Source organism: Protomyctophum parallelum (assembly GCF_964188405.1).
Source record: "Protomyctophum parallelum genome assembly, chromosome: 1".
NCBI lineage: Eukaryota > Metazoa > Chordata > Actinopteri > Myctophiformes > Myctophidae > Protomyctophum > Protomyctophum parallelum.
Genome location: NC_139697.1, coordinates 6,889,135 through 6,905,647, shown reverse-complemented (window position 1 = coordinate 6,905,647; position 16,513 = coordinate 6,889,135). Strand labels below are relative to the sequence as shown.

Here is a 16,513-nt window from a genome sequence, read left to right as displayed (position 1 = left end):
TCTCAAACACAAACAAGCAAAGTCCAAATGAATTATTGAGCAGACAGACAATAATACAGTATCTCATTACCCCTGTGCATGTCCCACCACAACATTTACTATGTTTAGCCCTCCAGCTAACAAAGCATCAAGCAATACAAATGACCTTGACGCCGATGTTACGCTCTAGTGCTGCACGATTCTTGCTCAAATGTGAATCTCGATTTTCCTCCACAAGAATTGAGATCACGATTCTCATTTTTTCCATCAAAATATTGATAATCTAGTTACTAGTTGCTGAACATTAGTAGTCCCATAGTAGTGGTTCTTAACTTCTTGGTGGTGGGGGGTTGGGGTGGCTAGTTTTGTCAAGGGGACACATTTGACCTGAAACGAAACAAGAAACAAACAATGTTCTCCACTTTGTGTTGATTAAACTTTATTGCTTTTCCAAATTTAGACACAAAATGCTTCTTTTTAGACAAAACTTCAGTGTTCAAACTTTTTTCAGTATATAAAATAACAGCACACAAAGAAATAATTCTATTAAATTAAAACATTGAAAATGAAATGAGACATGAGACACTTCTACAGCTCAAGTTACATGCATTCTTTGTTGCAACAACACTTCACAAGGCTCAATGAACAGTACCAGCTCGGTTACCCTGTCTGTAGTTCTCTTTGTAGATTTTCAACTTACACCAACATAATTCTGCGGTTTTGGTGTTTTTTGGCAAAACGATCAACAAATGCATCAAAACACAAAGCATTTGCCCTCCTAGACTCAATACAAAGTACATCCTTATTGCACAAACTCTGCAGCTCAATCTCATCATTATTAAAATGACCTAAGGACCTGAGATGATTTGTCATGAGGTTCACCTTAGAGATATTCTCAGAAGAAGCAGCACTCAGTGGGATTGCGACTGCTATCTTCGCAAGTCTGAAGAGCTCAACAAACACTTCTTTGAACGGCTCAAGGATCAGTGTCAGCTCTGCCGTACTAGAAGGAGTCTGCATCCCGGCCTGCGTTTTCCTTTCCAAATATCGGATGAACATAGGTAGCTCGTTCCTCAAGTCTTCAATGTTTGAATCATACAATCGAGCAAATGAAAGCAGAGCGTCATTTTGAAGAAATGCGTCGCTTTTGGGGTTTAGAGCTTGGATGCTGTTCATTATGTCACAGGTTGTCTTTGAAAAACGTCTGTTAAGCTCATGGACCATCTGATCAATTACGGGGTAGAAAAAGGCTGTACGAAACCTCTCTCTTTGATGAACAGTAGTAACTATTCTGTGATTGTCACCAAGATCATTGAGGTCACCGAGACTGAGGCCGCCGAGGAGGTCCTGGACGTCGTGCGGGACGTCGTAGAGCTCAGAGCTCAGCCTTTTTTCACGTTTTTCAGCTGACTCTATTGTAGCGTTGCATTTCTCAGAAATGTTCAACATTTCATCCCACAAGCCATCAAAGAATGACTCTTGTCTGAAGTCAGTCAGTGTTTGAACTAAAGCTTCAACTAATTCGGCAACTTTTGAAAAGTCAGGTGCTGAAGCCTGTAGCACATCAGAGAGAGGTTTTGTTTCTCCAAAGACTTTACAGAGTGCGACAAGATGCACGATGAATTGAAGATCTATCTGTTCCAGCAGACCTCCAGCCGCAATAATTGTGAAAGAGTTGAATTCTTCACGATCATATAGCTCTTGCAGTACTCTCATAAGAGCAGGCAATCTATCCATAATGTTTTGTAGAGCTATAAAGCTACATGCTCCTTGGATGTCAGTTAACTGCTGGAGTTCCCTTGGTGCTCCTTCGTACATGTCTCTTTGCATATCCAGCCATTTAGAATGGACATGTGACCGAGATGTGAACTCACACAGTTTTTCTAGCAAGTCGAAGAAGATACTTGCCTCTGTGACAGCTTTGACCGCATCTACTAAAACTTCATTTAGACATTGGGCATTGCTATGGATGTAAAATCCATATTTTGCTTGCTCTTTGATTCTAGCCTGGACCCCGGAATGATAGTCAACACTCAAGAGTTCAACACCAGTGTGTGCTTGGGCTACAAGGTTGTTTCTGTGTTCCAGACCATGACTTTCCAATATATGGATAATTTTTTCAGCAAGCCCTGATTCACTTAGCCCCTCAGAGGATTCAAAATGGAGAAAACTCTCCTGGACAGCTCCATTGAAATAATACCTGAGTACTAGAGAAATCTGCTCATTTGCTTCACGTGCCATGATGCTGAACACTTCACTCTGTCTCAGCTCTTCTGCAATTTCGGCTTGAACCATGGCTGCAAGACAATCCAGAACCTCATTCTGAATGGCTTTGCTTGTATACAACACATTATTGACAGAACTCACCCTTTTTTTAACAGCTTTGTTTAATGAAGCAGCGAACTTTAGAAGTGCCATGAAGCCTGTGTCTCCAAGGTTTTGGATGGCAGTAACCCGTAGCATTCGCCCTATATGTTGCATATATTCCCGATTCTTCCTAACCTGTTTGTCACGTTTCGTTTTTAGGACATTTGTCAGTGCCGGATTAGTTGCTACAGCTCTCTGGTGGTCCCTCCATGTAATCATTGCCCGTTTGTGCTGCTCAGACTTGGCATGCATTGCAAACCCCCCCTGTTTGTAGGTTGCTTTCTTCCAGTTTTTGAATCCAGACAGCGGGTCAGATACCGCATCTGCACCATTAGGGGGGCTAAAATGCCTGCAGGCATAACAATACACAGAGTCTGATAACTGAGAATACTCGAGCCAGGGGTGAATGTTGCACCAGGCCGCCTTGAACCTTCTTCTCATGTCCCCCATCAAGGTCACTGGTTTCCATTTTGGTTGCACCGACGGGCCTTTTTTACGCTTGGCGATACCTGTGGATTTTTAGGTATTTTTTACTTCAGCGTTTACAATTTTCAATACGTTCCATAGACTCCACTACACGTCGGAGGCAACTATTGTACTTTTTATTGACTAGAATTATCTGTCAGCTTTAGTTACTTACTACAATTACAGATTTACAATTAACGTATTTAGCAGACGTTCTTAATCCAGAGCTCTTATACGTATGACGAATGTATGTCACATTACAGTAAGCAAGAAAAAAACAAGGTAATACATCAGATGCATAGAAAGTGATCTAGGATCATGGGTAAACAAAACCTATTCTCAGTAAACAGTATAATATCAAGGAGAAAAATAATCTGTACATTGAGATTATACACACTATAGGATGCCAGGTCTACAAGTTCAACAATGACCTGGCATCCGTTTACATAAAATGCTATCTAAGTTACATTTTAGTCTGCAAAGACAGTCACGGCTAGGTGGAGTCTGAAGACTATACTACAGCCATATATATATATATATATATATAGATCATTGTAGCTTGTATATCAGCTATTTTCAAAAGACTTTAATAAATTTTTACTTTTGGTACTATAAGTATATGTTATAGTATTTTATTTTTATTTTATACTATTTCATAATTATATTTATACTATAAGTATAGTTTGATGCCAATACTTTTGTACTTTTAATCAAGTACATTTTTAAGTCGGGACTTTTATGTAACAGAGTATTTCTACATTTTCAGTATTGATTATTTTACTTCTTCCATCACTGCTTTACAAGCAGTATCACAAACCTGATCTTCCAGTGCTCGGCCACGTCTTCATGACTCTCCTTCCTGCTTTCAGTCTCTCTCCAACTGACAACAAGGCGTCTGGCTTCATCTCTGTGGTGCTCTCCACTTCCTGCTTCAGTGCTTTCTCCTCGGCTCAGGTCAACACCTAGATCTGTCGCAATATGAGAGGGAGAGAGAGATTATTTACAGGTTCATTCTAAAAACAGTCAACGACACAGACAGGTACACAAAAATAAATTCATAGACATGTTGTAAGAGCCATTTGAGCCTCCTAATTGTTTTCAATGATGTCCACTGAAGGGCGTGGTCAGTGTCAAGGCCAGCCCAGGTATTTAATCAGGTCTCAATCAAACAGCAGGTGTTGCTGAAAGGAGGCATACAGTTTTTCAGACACTTTTGTGGAAGGCTGTAGTTATATAGGCCTACAGTTACAGAGAATAATAATTATTATACCAACTCTATGGAACGTTTGGACTGTACATCAGTTTCTGGAGCACACGACTTGACTGTCGGAAACCAGTCCAGTATAGTAGGGCCACACATTGTTTGGGCGCTACACACTGTTGACACAGCTGGGATGACTGTGGTAGTTAGTTGGGGGGTCCGAAGGAAGCCTAAATGGCTAAATAGGTCATAACTCATAACGGGGTCACGACTCACAATGCACTTTTCCCTCTTTAGTATGATTAACTGTAGAGTTAATTAACACACGGTCACAATTAGCCCTAGCCCTCCAAGCAGAACCCAATGCTACTGAAGTTTCTGACATTTGTTCGACCCAAACTCATCAAAATTTCAGAAAAGCTTTATGTAGGGTCCCGAAAGGGGCTAAATTAGCCCAAACATTTAGATTCTCGTGTTTGGGCTAGGTCACAATGGAATCCACAACACTTATCATGCATCTTGCTTTATTATGTGTCGACTCGACTCGTGGTAGCCTTTGGGCGTATATTATTGCACAACTATAGATATATTAGCAAAACCTATGGACAGTTGTTGGACACTAACGTCATCATCAAGTCAACTCCAGGCTAAAACTTTACAAGGAGCGCGCCGGGGTCTGTTTGCGTCACATCAACAATAGCACAACCAGAACAGAAGACTTACCTTGTATCCTGTATAGTAGTAGTAAAATAGTTTTGCTCAGTCTCTAATGTTTAGTTTTTATTTGTATATTTCTCCTGGTCAGATCAGGCGTGTTTATCATCATCGTCGCGAGCCGAGTTTGGTGGAGTACAGAGTAGTCAGTAGTGTTGTGTACCGCTCTAAGCGATCCGACTGGTGGAATGCAATGCTGCTGAGACACTTTCGTTCCGCCTGTTCTCAAAGTGGGGGTGAGTTAATAATATGGCATCAACATCAGTTAAACCCAAATCTTCTGTTATCGTCCCTGGGGGTCCAAAATAATTTCAGATGGGGGAGGTAGGCTAGCTGGTTCTTCAGCCCTATTATGTTCTATATCGACCTTAACCCTAAGCCTAACCAACCCCATTACCTTAACCTTCCTAGTCTAAAAAATATGGAACGCCCTACCAAAAGCCGTTAAGAAATGTGAATCCCTACTAGCCTCCTTCAAAACCACTCTCAAAGAGCACTTACGGGTGCCTGCAATTCAAAAATGCCCCCTGTAAAATAGTCCCCCCACCCCCCACTTTATAGCCTACTGTACACGTATTCCCTTTTTTTCTAACGGTGTATTTGATTTGATGTAGGCTATTTATTCTTTATATTTGTATGTCTTTAAATGTTTTGATGAATTGAAAATGGAGGACCACCAGTGCTTTTTCTGGTTTTAGTCTCTTAGCAGTTTTTTTATTGACCTATCTTCCATGAACTTTACCCATTGTGCAATCTGTTAATAACATTTTCAATCAATCAATCAATATATATCATATCATCACAATACATTTCAAATTGATTTTTATTGCGACCTACTGATTTACTATGAAAACCTGCATCTCCCATCCGTCAGTCAGTCACCCCACGCCTCCATATGTTCATGCTTCGTGACATCACACCTCCATATATGGTCACGCCTCGTGACATCACACCTCCTATATGGTCACGCCTTGTGACATCACGCCTCGTGAGGAGAAGACTGGACTGGATATATCGGCCAGCAATTCTACATCTGACCTCAAACCCTTTGATCTCCATATATGGAGCTGACCAGTTCCGACATTCCATATGTTGATCCGTCCCCACCCGTCCTTCCTGTTCTGACATTCCATATGTTGATCTGACCTCATCAAACCCTGTACACTGAAGAGTCAAGACATGCTCCATATATGGCCAGTACGGAATTCATTCCATATGTTGATCTGACCCCCATGACAAAGTGCCAGCGCTCGCCCAGCAGTCTGCCATCTGCCGCCACCCAGGCGGATGCATGCACGCAACCTTTTAGGTGGCCTTACTGGTTATTGTGTGATTCGTTCAGAGAGGGGCAACAGCGGGGGGAGGGGGTCTAAAGAGAATCAGTCTAACAGTTTGGATATAAAAAAAATAGTTGATCTAAAAGCAGATGTACTATTTTTGAAAAAGTTTGACAACTTTTAAAATGTTTAGTTACAGTTCACAGTGGAGTGGGCAGGGTCTATGGTGTGGACCCAGGCTAGTAGCATCTTTGACTTCTCTGGATTCTCTGGACACCAGTTTGTGTTTGTGTGTGTGTGTGGTCATGAGTGCATGCCTTTCTTGCTCCACCAACTCCTTTTCACCCCTTCCTCTTTTTGCACGCCACTCTATCCTGCTCACGAGTCTCTGCACCCCTAACCCCACACACCTCCTCCCTTCTGTCTGTCTCTGTCTGTCTCTCTCTCTCTCTCTCTCTCTCTCTCTCTCTCTCTCACACACACACACACACACACACACAAACACACGTAGCTCTAGGTCAGCCTACAAAAACTCAATGTGGCAAATGTAAGTCTGGTGATCATGAACTGAATGCACTCCACTGATCTCTCAGTAAAATGGACACTGCTAAGCCATTGGTTGAATATTCATAGTGGGGTAATAATTCCACAAAAAAGCTAAATATGTCATCTGCATCTTTCTTGAGTACATCCACATATGTTATTATGGGACGTCCTCATGACCGGTGCCCATCTGTTGGTTCCCACAGCACCAGTTAATATGTAGCTAAGTTTAAACAGTAACAAGTTATAATCTGCTAAACTAATATTAGAAATAGAATGTGTTGATAGTTATAAACAGGAAGGACAATTACTGACAGGATATTGTTAACACTTAGAAAAGGACCATTTTTAAGTTTTCTCTTTGCCCAATGTTTTGTTTTATCAAATTGAATGTCAGTAGACCGAGTCTGCACTCATAAAAACATGGGAGAGGGAGGCCAAGTCTCAACAGCAGTAAATATTACAGGGTCAATACAGTAAGATATAAGAGTCTCTTGTTGCCCCACAATTGCTGACTAGTTAGACTGAAACCCCATAGCTGCAGCAGACCAGCACAAGGTCAAGAAATGGACTGGGAAACGTATTAGCAAGATCAATGTGAACCTCAATACAATGGATCCATTGTGTCCCTATTGCCCAGAAACTCAAATCCTATAGTTAGATAGTAGAGCTGAGGTAGACAGTATGGCCAGTCATATTTTCTTTTTTTAATCAATAATTATACATGTTTTATATACATTTTTATAATAAGATCAAAGAGAGAGCATCATAGATATATATGGCATTTCAAACCAGAATCTTTTATGGAATAGATGAATGAATGAATATTATAAAACTGCTGCAGCTGAGCACGAGCACTGAGCAGTGTTTATTTTTCCTAATGATTGGTTCATTTGTTACTGTCCAACACACTTACATTTGAACTAAGTGTTCTTTGCCAAGACAATTGATTTGTGTTTCACATGTTATGTGTTCAACTTATTGCTTCTGTTGAGCCCATGAGAATTTGTAATATGAATGATTTAGGTCCATTCGTTGAACTGAACTGCAACACCATCCAACATTTTTCACAAATGAACTAACAATAGACAAACAATGCTTAAAACATTTACTCTGGCGAGGTCACTGATAAATAGCTACAAATAAGGAATATTTGATAGCACTTGATGATCAGCTATCATGTGCAGATTCACAACAGAGTGCACTTTAAAAAGTCAAGCTAATTACATTCCAGGCAAAATACAGCATGGGGGAAAGGATAGCCACTTTTCCACAAAACATTACTTTCTTTGACATTCAAAATAGTCAACCCAAAAGCTATGGTCATTTGACAGATTCCCCATTATCATGTAAATAACTTATTTTGGAGGATTAACACACTGTCACAGACTATCGAGTCGCCCCTGCACAACAAGTTCAGCGCCAGTTCAGAACGCCCAGTTAACTTTATCACCACGAAGGTCACACCAGTTAAAGAGGTGTCCTGTTAGTAGCGTAGCCTTCTTTAAAGTGGCATATTATTAGCCACCTCTCAGAGGGGCTCCATTTAAAAAGAACGCCCCACAGAGAGGCCTACATCTTGGGGTCCTCGCACAGGGTACAGCCAGGCTTGAGGTTTGCTTGCCTCTCCATCTGGATGGTAACGGAGTGGAAGTTGTAAGCAGAGAAGCAGACCTGTGTCATCTCCCTCAGGACAGACTGGGCATCTTGTGAGTCATCTGGGGGGGGGGGCAAGATGAAAGTGATGTGAAACACAGGACAGTGATAGTCCATTGCCTCACACATTGACACAGTAAAAATTGATCTTTACAGGTGCATTGTTTGGGTTAAATTAAAAACAGGGTTTTATCGTGCGTGCTCCCGTGAATTTAACTGAACTGGATGTTTTTGTGTGGCCATTTTTCCTCTCACCTATGGCTACGTGTGCTGTCAGTACAGCCTGGTTCATGGTGAGGGCCCAAATGTGGAGATTATGGACCGCGGTCACACCTTTCACTGCTAGCAGATCCTCTCGCACTTCACTGTACTTCACCCCTGACGGTGTGCCTGCGGTAGAGAGAGAGAAAAAGAGACAGTTAGGTATGCATATGTATATTTGTGTTAGTAAATAGCGCTTTTATCCAAAGCACTTTACATAGATGCATTAATTTCACCCATTCATACACCGATGGTGGAGGAAACCATGCAAGGCACCTACCTGCACATCGTGAGCAATTAGGGGTTCAGAGTCTTGCTCAAGGACACTTCGACACTAACTCTGGAGGAGCCTGAGATCGAACTGGGAACATCATGGTTCCTATCCTGCTGCTCTACCTGCTTCCACAGGCTGTTATTTTAAAAGTGTAGCCTATAAAGCCTGATATACGTTTCAGCAAAACAAAGAGTCGGGTGAGGTAGGTCTTGACAAAAATTGCATAACTAACATAGCAGTATTTTACCATTTTAAAAGGTGTGAGAGTTGTTTGACTTGTGGACATAAATCAGGCGTGTGGGATTCCTGCCTTACCTTCCATCAAAACAAGGAGGATGTCCCTCATGATGGTGAAAGTGGTGCACAAGACAAATATAGAGAAGAGGAAGGTACAGATGGGATCAGCTATCTTATACTCCGGCTGAAAGAAACAGATAGACTTTGTGAAATCACACAAGCGGGAACAATGAATACTAAGAGTTGCTTTAATGGTCCTGGCGGCGCAGCATCACAGCATGGGGCAGGGAGAATAAATAGTCTAGTTTCGGTATTTCCCGTGACCGATGGATGGCCATAACACAGCATTACTGAGTGCCTTGGGTTATTATGTCATGCACATGGTGAGGACTTCAAAAGCACACAAAATATGTAGTTGAAGCGCACCTGGTTACCTGGAGAGAATTTAAATGGAAAGTAATATCTAGATTTTTCAGGACGCCTCAAATAGTGGCCAAAATGGGTCCAAATCACTCGAATAGATGCTGGAGGGACTGCGGAGCACATATTGGGAATCATACTCATATATTTTGGATATGCCCCAAATTGAGACCCTTCTGGAGAGAGGTTTCTGAAGCACTAAAATAAGTTTTTGGTCAAAACATCCCAGAGGGTTTTTTTTTCTTTTTTGTGTATGTTTTTTGTTTCTTTCTTCTGTTTTTTGTTTGTATTGATTTGTATGTTTTACTTGTGTTCGATCATTTATTATCATTTGGTGTAAAAAAAAAAGAAAACTTTTGAATAAAGAGGATCCCATAGTAATGTTGTTGGGAATGATACCGGAAGGTCTGGAGAGTAGAGCCAAAATATATTTATTTACCTGCATTTTATTTCCTTGTTTTTTTTGTGAATACTTGTAAATGTATGTGAAGTTTGTGTGTATGTGTGTATAATTTGTATATCCTGTGAAAGTATGAAAAAGCTGAGGTTGTGAAAAAAAGAAAAAAATCAGTTGTAAGAAAAATGTATACTTCTGTGAAGTTGCCTAAACTGAAATAAAAACAAAGCACACAAAAGGGAGGGAAGCAAAAAGGCTAGCCTCAGGCCTCACTCACACCTTTCGATCTAGCATACAACATTGATGCATGCTAGATGTAAGCAAGATGTAAGTGTCATGGCCGCCCCAATGCATTTCCAATGGAAGTCACATGGTTTGATACAACATTTTGGACTACAAGCTGTTGTATGGCTTTCGGCTGTGTTTCGAACAGCTATGGGGCGTTACGAATGACCCCTCTTAGCTCTTCTAAAATCACTATAATCTATGGCTTCATGTGCCTCATTTGTTATTACTTTTTTAAACGGTTACTAAATGCACAGTGACCGCTTACCTTGAAAAAGATGATGATAGCACTGACCAGCACACTGACGCTCTGCAATAGATCTCCCACCACGTGAACAAAGGCTGCACGGACGCTGGCATTTTCCTGCTTGGCCCTCCCTCCTGAAGGCAAATATATATAATACATAAATAATGATAGTTAAAGTTTTGTCAACTTCATGATGAAATGTATACAATCATCTGAAGCTCAAAGTACTTGTAGTACTTCTACAAGTACTTGTAGATCGGCTATTTTCACTACTTCTTAATTATTATTTTTGAGTGGTGCAACCACTCCAAGGAACAGCAATGTCCGTGTTAACCTATGTATGTGACTATGTTACTATGAGTACCAGTAGGGGCAAAAGTGGTGCTGTTGTGCCAGAAACAGAGAGAGAGAGAGAGAGATAGTGCTGCACTGTTGCCTGCTAATGAGAGAGAAAGAGAGAGAGAGAGAGAGAGCGAAAGAGAGAGAGAGAGAGAGAGAGAGAGAGAGAGAGAGAGAGAGAGAGAGAGAGAGAGAGCGAAAGAGAGAGAGAGAGGAGTTGCACCACTCAGTTCATGTGATTTTATTTACTCACTGGACTTTCTTAGATTAATTTGTTCTGTTGTTTTAAAATGTATACAATTCTTTAAAAGATATATTTTAAAAACTAAATCTTTTGACACACTGTTTTGGAAACAGTTTTACACCATACCATGCTCCACCACTTGTTGTTCCACATCCCTGCTACGTTGCCCGGCATCATCCTTGGCCTGGTTTGGGCCTGGGGTGCAGTCCTTCTCCTCCGTAGGGTTGAGGGCATGACCCTCGCCCTTCTTGTGACTATGACCATGCCCATGTGAACTGAGCCCGCCGTGGCTGTGACCATGTCCAGACTGATGCAGAGTGAGGGCCATGCTGCTCAGAGAGAACAAAACAATAGTACAAGTTCATTATCAAATCTCTTTTGTAGATGAAGTCACAGTATACACACACACACACACGCTCCTGCTGCAGTGACAAAAACACAGGACTGTTAACCCATTCTGACCTGAGATCAGATTCATATACGAGGTTTCCACTGGACACACACTGGTCTGATGAACCCATTCTGACCTGAGATCAGATTCTAGAAATGTCAGTCGCTCTTCGATTTTTCAAAAATAGCAGACCTACAAGCTCGTATCGCGCCACTCGGTGGCGCGATATGAGCTTGTAGATCTGCTATTTTTCAATAGCTAAAGCATGACATGATGCTGACACCAAAATGGGTGCCCGTTCAGAATGGGTTTAAGTAGAAGGTATCAACCTTAAATAAAGATTAGGTAAGCCCCACCCACACAATAATAACTGATAACCGCACGCACACAAATTGGGGCTGTGGCGGCTTTTAAGGGTGCTGTCATGATGGAACACACACACACACACACACACACAGAGGGGCTGGGGGGGCTTTTAAGGGTGCTGTCATGGAATAATTGTATTATTTTTGTTTTGCCTTTGTTGAAAAAGGTTGTAGTGGCGAAGCTCTCTAATCTGCTCTCACTGAGAATCTGTCGTTCACCTTGTCGTTCACACCTCACAGTAGAGGTTTGGTTGATCATTTCTTCATACAGTAGTATTAACCCCTTTCTTGTGGTAGCATGTTTAGGGTAAGTTAAAAATAAATAAATTAAAATGGTTGTTCTTATGTCATGCTTAATGATCCTTGAAGTTATACTGTAAGCCTGTACTGGCGATGAAGTTACATCTGTTTGACTTACATAACGTTGGCCAGAACAGCACAGCCAGAAGTGATGAGCATGACAGTTCCGTCGATGGTGTAATCGTCACTGATGAGGCGCTCAACAGCCAGGTAAACCAACACACCTGTTACCAGCCATATTGTGAACACTGACAGAAGAGCACCCAGGATCTCTGTATGGGCACAGAAATGGAGAGTAGGTTAGAGAGGGACGAAACGTGGACGATTTGGAGGAGAGAGAGGGAATGAGAAACAAGAAATGAGGTGCATACGGATCCATTACTTCTGTTGAGTCTAAAGAAGAGCATGGGCTAGAAATGTCACTGTGGTTGATTAAGTACCGGTAAATAATGTTTTTCAAAGGCAGCTAGTGTCTGGCACTACTTCCTTTTTGATCTCGGTTCACTTTGTGGCCAGCACCTACCTTCAAGGGGCCGGCTGTGCGTGACTTATCTTTGATCATGCATTATTTCTACCTTGTTCTTTGGTGAATGGAACATCCTGGTTATCAAGATAACAGCAGCAATAACAACAAAAAAAGCCTGTAACTGTGGGCCTCCACCTGCACGGTGCCAGCCGTAGTTCAGTGTGTGCGTGGCGGGTCTGGAGGAGAGCCACAGGGAGCACAGGCTGATGAGGAAGCTGGTGAAATCCACCAGCAGGTGAGCAGCGTCCGTCATCACCGCCAGGCTACCTGCAAAGTACCCACCTGCAGTAGGATGGAGAGGATGGGAGAGAGAAAGACGGAAAGGAGAGAGAGGTAGGTAGGTGGGTCACATGGCATAAGGAGGTGCAGATGAAGGATGTATAAAATGAAGAAAGTTGTGAGATGGCAAGGATTGAGATATGGGGAGGAGAGAATGTGTGACAAGTTAGTTATTGATACATTTCCAAACAGCCACCCTTATGAGCGAACCTTCAAAAACTGACATCAGAGATTTGTCTGAGATCTTACTTGTCCTGCTGTATAGTGATCTGATCTGATGAACTATATACCTTGATAGATTCAGTGAAGACCATAGACTGTAAGGCCAAAACCACACCAGCTGCAACTCCTTGCAACTACTCGCAACAAAACAAAACACACCAATGCAACTCCTTGCAACTACCATTGGGAATAATAGTTTTTGCAAGTAGTTGCATGTTGCAAGGAGTTGCATGGCAACCCTCTGGTGTGGTTAGCTCTTTAAAGGTAAAGGCAGTCACAGAACTGAAGTAGGCCTACTGTAGATAAAATCCTCTGAAGATCGAATCCTTAAAATAGCACTGAGGAGTTACTGTGTAGACCAGTGGTTCAATGTGAACCCCCATGGGTCCTTGGGGGGGCTCCGACAGCGAGGGGTCACCAACATAATAAGTTAAAATGAGTTTAACCTCTTTTATTTAGACAAGCGACAAGCTCACAACGTGTCGTGATGCAACACTTTGTGAGATTGTAAAAGTGTAAATGTGCCATATTTAAAAACACAAATGTTGTATGGGATGCTTGCCTGGTTCAAAATATGTTCAGATGGGGCTCTGCGGCCAATTACATGTTCATTTGGAGGACCACTGGTGTAGGATAGTTATGCAGCAGTCAGGCATAGACGAGGAGGAGGAGGAAGCAGAATTGAAGGAAAGACTCACCCAGGATCTCCCCGACCATGAAAATGAGGCAGATGACAGAGACAACATACAGCCTCTTCCTGGCAACTTTCTTCTCTCTCTCACGGTCCTCCTTGGCATGGCTGTTGTCATGGCAATGATTGATTACACCATTGCCGTTTTTCTGAATGCCATCTTCACTAGTGGACACACTGGTCAGTTGATAAATGAAAAAATACAATTCAGGAAAGAAGTTTAAGTAAGGGTGGGTCATCCTAAAATTCGAAATGGTGTATTATTTGTATGGTTGGATATGTATGGAGCAGGCTATAGTTATAGTTATAGTGAATTGTTTGGCTATGAGTTGCTTGCTGCAGGGGAATATCTTTCAATATAGCCCAAAAATACAGTTCCCAGGCTTTCTGTTTATGTATCTATAATGAGTTGCTTATTTAATACAATAAATTGACATTTTCAAACCTATCGTTTTAACAGTTGTGTGTGGCCCACCATGCAGCAGGCGAGAGCTGTAAGTCAGTACTACTGTACAAGGATGGACAGTGATGTGATTAGAAGACAACGAGGCTTATTGTAGCTGATGGGGAGATGTTTGCGCACTGCTATGAGAATGAGAGAGGGAGACCCCCGGCCCGTGTGTATAAAATATTGTGGGGGAGAAGGAGACCGTGAGCAAAGAAACACTGACAAAGAAAGGGAGTAAATCGATTTCTATCGACACACAAATAGTCAAGGTGTGGATTTAGGCTAATCATTGTGTGAGTGAGCTGTTAAATAGACACTTAACCATTCTGACAGATATAGGCTACACTAGTACTTTTAAGTAGACCTGTTATGGTTAAATTATGTTTGTGTAGGGTGTCTGTCAGACAGACAGACAGACAGACACACTCAAGCAATAACATTTCGTATTGGGGAAACAAACACGTTTTCTTTACCTGTCCATGCTGTACATTTTCTTTTCTTCGGTCACCAGGAGCACTCTTTCTGGGTTCTTCTTTTTGAACATTATGAAGTCCCACTAAAGTATCCGAATCGAATTTAAAGAAATCCTTTCAAATAGATTAGAATTTTAAGCGCGATCTAAGAAATGAAATGGATAAAATAATCCCATAGCCTAGAAATCCTATGCATATAAACTTCTGTTGCAGTTCATTTTGAAAGTTCACCAGCGAATAGACGGACCCCTATGCCATATGCATGTCTACTCTAGATCATCACCATGTTGACTATCATTCTCAACTAAAGGACGTGCAATAAATACCAAGGGTGCAAACCCTTCACATTTCATGAAGCCTTTGTGTCGTGTGCAAGAAGTCACAAGGCCGCCCTCAACCTCAACAAAGCCGCTTGCAGAATGCAGCAGCAGCACCTTCGGAGGGTCGACGTGACGTGTGATTCATCATGAAAAGATCAAACCATTATCCTATAGTATAGCCTACCTACAAGGTCATGGGAAATTGGGGATGATGGCCATGGGACTAATACTAATACTAATATATGATGACAGATGTAGCCTGTATATAGCCTAGTATATTTTGGTTTATGAAGCAGAAAGATTATAAAAACGTTTGCTCAATTAATATACACAAAAGTTTGAAACAACATTTTCCCTCGGACTATATTCCAATATTTGCCACACGGTGGCAACATTCACACATACATCATTCCAGGACAGGATTCTGCAGTCAAAAGTTCTTCTGAATAGTCAGAAAAATGAACATTGTTACCACAAATACAGTTGGGCTACTTTTATATGGGTATGGGAGGACAAATTATTTAATCTACAGTTTAATCTATTGATACATGTTTTGAGGGGTTTAATGTTTGTTTTAAAAATGCCATTGACAATGAAGGGAAATTGTAAGTCTTCTTGTTCCTAACACAAACATCAAATGCCATTAACAATAAAGAGAATTTAATGTTTGTGTTGGCACCATTTGTTAACTTTTACATCACCTAATCAACATGCATTGACTTTAATATATTAGCACCCCTCACTTCACACGGGTGTGATTTAAAAAATATATTATTAATACTGGTAATTAAATTTATAATTTCAAACTAGCCATCTAATAGTTTGCGACTTTGCGTAACTCTGTCTATACTCTATGGCTCTGGTGAGGCGTGAGGATGACCCCGTAGCAGACGACAAAACAAACTGATCAAGTCCAATAATACTTTTTGGCAGACAGTCAACAGGCTTCTTTTGTTTAAAGTGCGACATTTGGCATATAGTCTTTTTTATTGGCCTAAAATATTGTCTATATATACAGTATACATTCTGGCCGGCTGTCAGCATTGAGCAATTCTTTGTATAGGCTAGGGGTCTATACGTGACCAACATGCCATTAACATCCTAACAGGCCATCTAAGTGGCCAGACAGTTTAATGAGTGAAGAACAGGCAGACCACTGAGACCAGGACAAACAAAGACACGACACATCAAATAGGATCTTGCAGTTAAGTTAGTTTTATAGGCTGCAAGCTGATTAGTGAAATGGAAACAGGTGCGTTATTGTCAGGCAACTGAGTGAACTGATGTCTGAGAGAATAGGCCAATAGGGCATAGCAGTGGGCGTGGTTTTCTGGTTCCACTGAAAAATCGGCCATTCATTTTTTTCCCATAGAGATTTACAGAAATATTTGTATCAATTGTTTTAAGCCTATAATAAAGCCATCCAGTATGCTGGTGTGAATCATGGCCATAAAACCTTCTGTGAAAATAAATAATATTTAATTATACCAGTGAGACCCCTGGGGGCGAGAAGCGACCTCGCCCTTTGTGCACGCATCCGCCTCGGTGACAGCAGACTGCTGGGCGAGCGCTGGCGCTTTGGAATGGGGGGG

General features: G+C 41.5%; 2 protein-coding genes across 3 annotated transcripts in view; both read right to left on the bottom strand.

Moving 5' to 3' along the window:
* The window catches only part of med30 (mediator complex subunit 30), a 54,392-nt gene extending 49,540 nt beyond the window's left edge, over positions 1-4,852 (bottom strand). The window contains exons 1-3 of one of the 2 annotated variants that reach the window (XM_083765327.1): positions 4,736-4,852; positions 3,629-3,779; positions 386-2,855 (exon numbers count right to left, since the gene is read on the bottom strand). In XM_083765327.1, coding sequence (XP_083621453.1) covers positions 676-2,855; positions 3,629-3,716 — 2,268 coding nt within the window. In that variant the 5' untranslated portion in view covers positions 3,717-3,779; positions 4,736-4,852 and the 3' untranslated portion in view covers positions 386-675. Of the gene's footprint in view, positions 1-385; positions 2,856-3,628; positions 3,780-4,735 lie in introns of those variants that run through there. The other variant, XM_083765329.1, reaches the window with a different exon arrangement.
* Positions 4,853-7,735: 2,883 nt separating this feature from the next.
* slc30a8 (solute carrier family 30 member 8) lies at positions 7,736-14,718 on the bottom strand. Its single transcript, XM_083773695.1, has 9 exons — positions 14,602-14,718; positions 13,688-13,857; positions 12,624-12,770; positions 12,081-12,234; positions 11,069-11,235; positions 10,345-10,457; positions 9,053-9,158; positions 8,458-8,592; positions 7,736-8,264 (listed from the first exon to the last, which is right to left on the bottom strand). The coding sequence occupies exons 1-9, from the start codon at positions 14,670-14,672 to the stop codon at positions 8,119-8,121; spliced, it is 1,209 nt and encodes a 402-aa protein (XP_083629821.1). The 5' UTR covers positions 14,673-14,718; the 3' UTR covers positions 7,736-8,118.
* Positions 14,719-16,513: the final 1,795 nt, after the last annotated feature.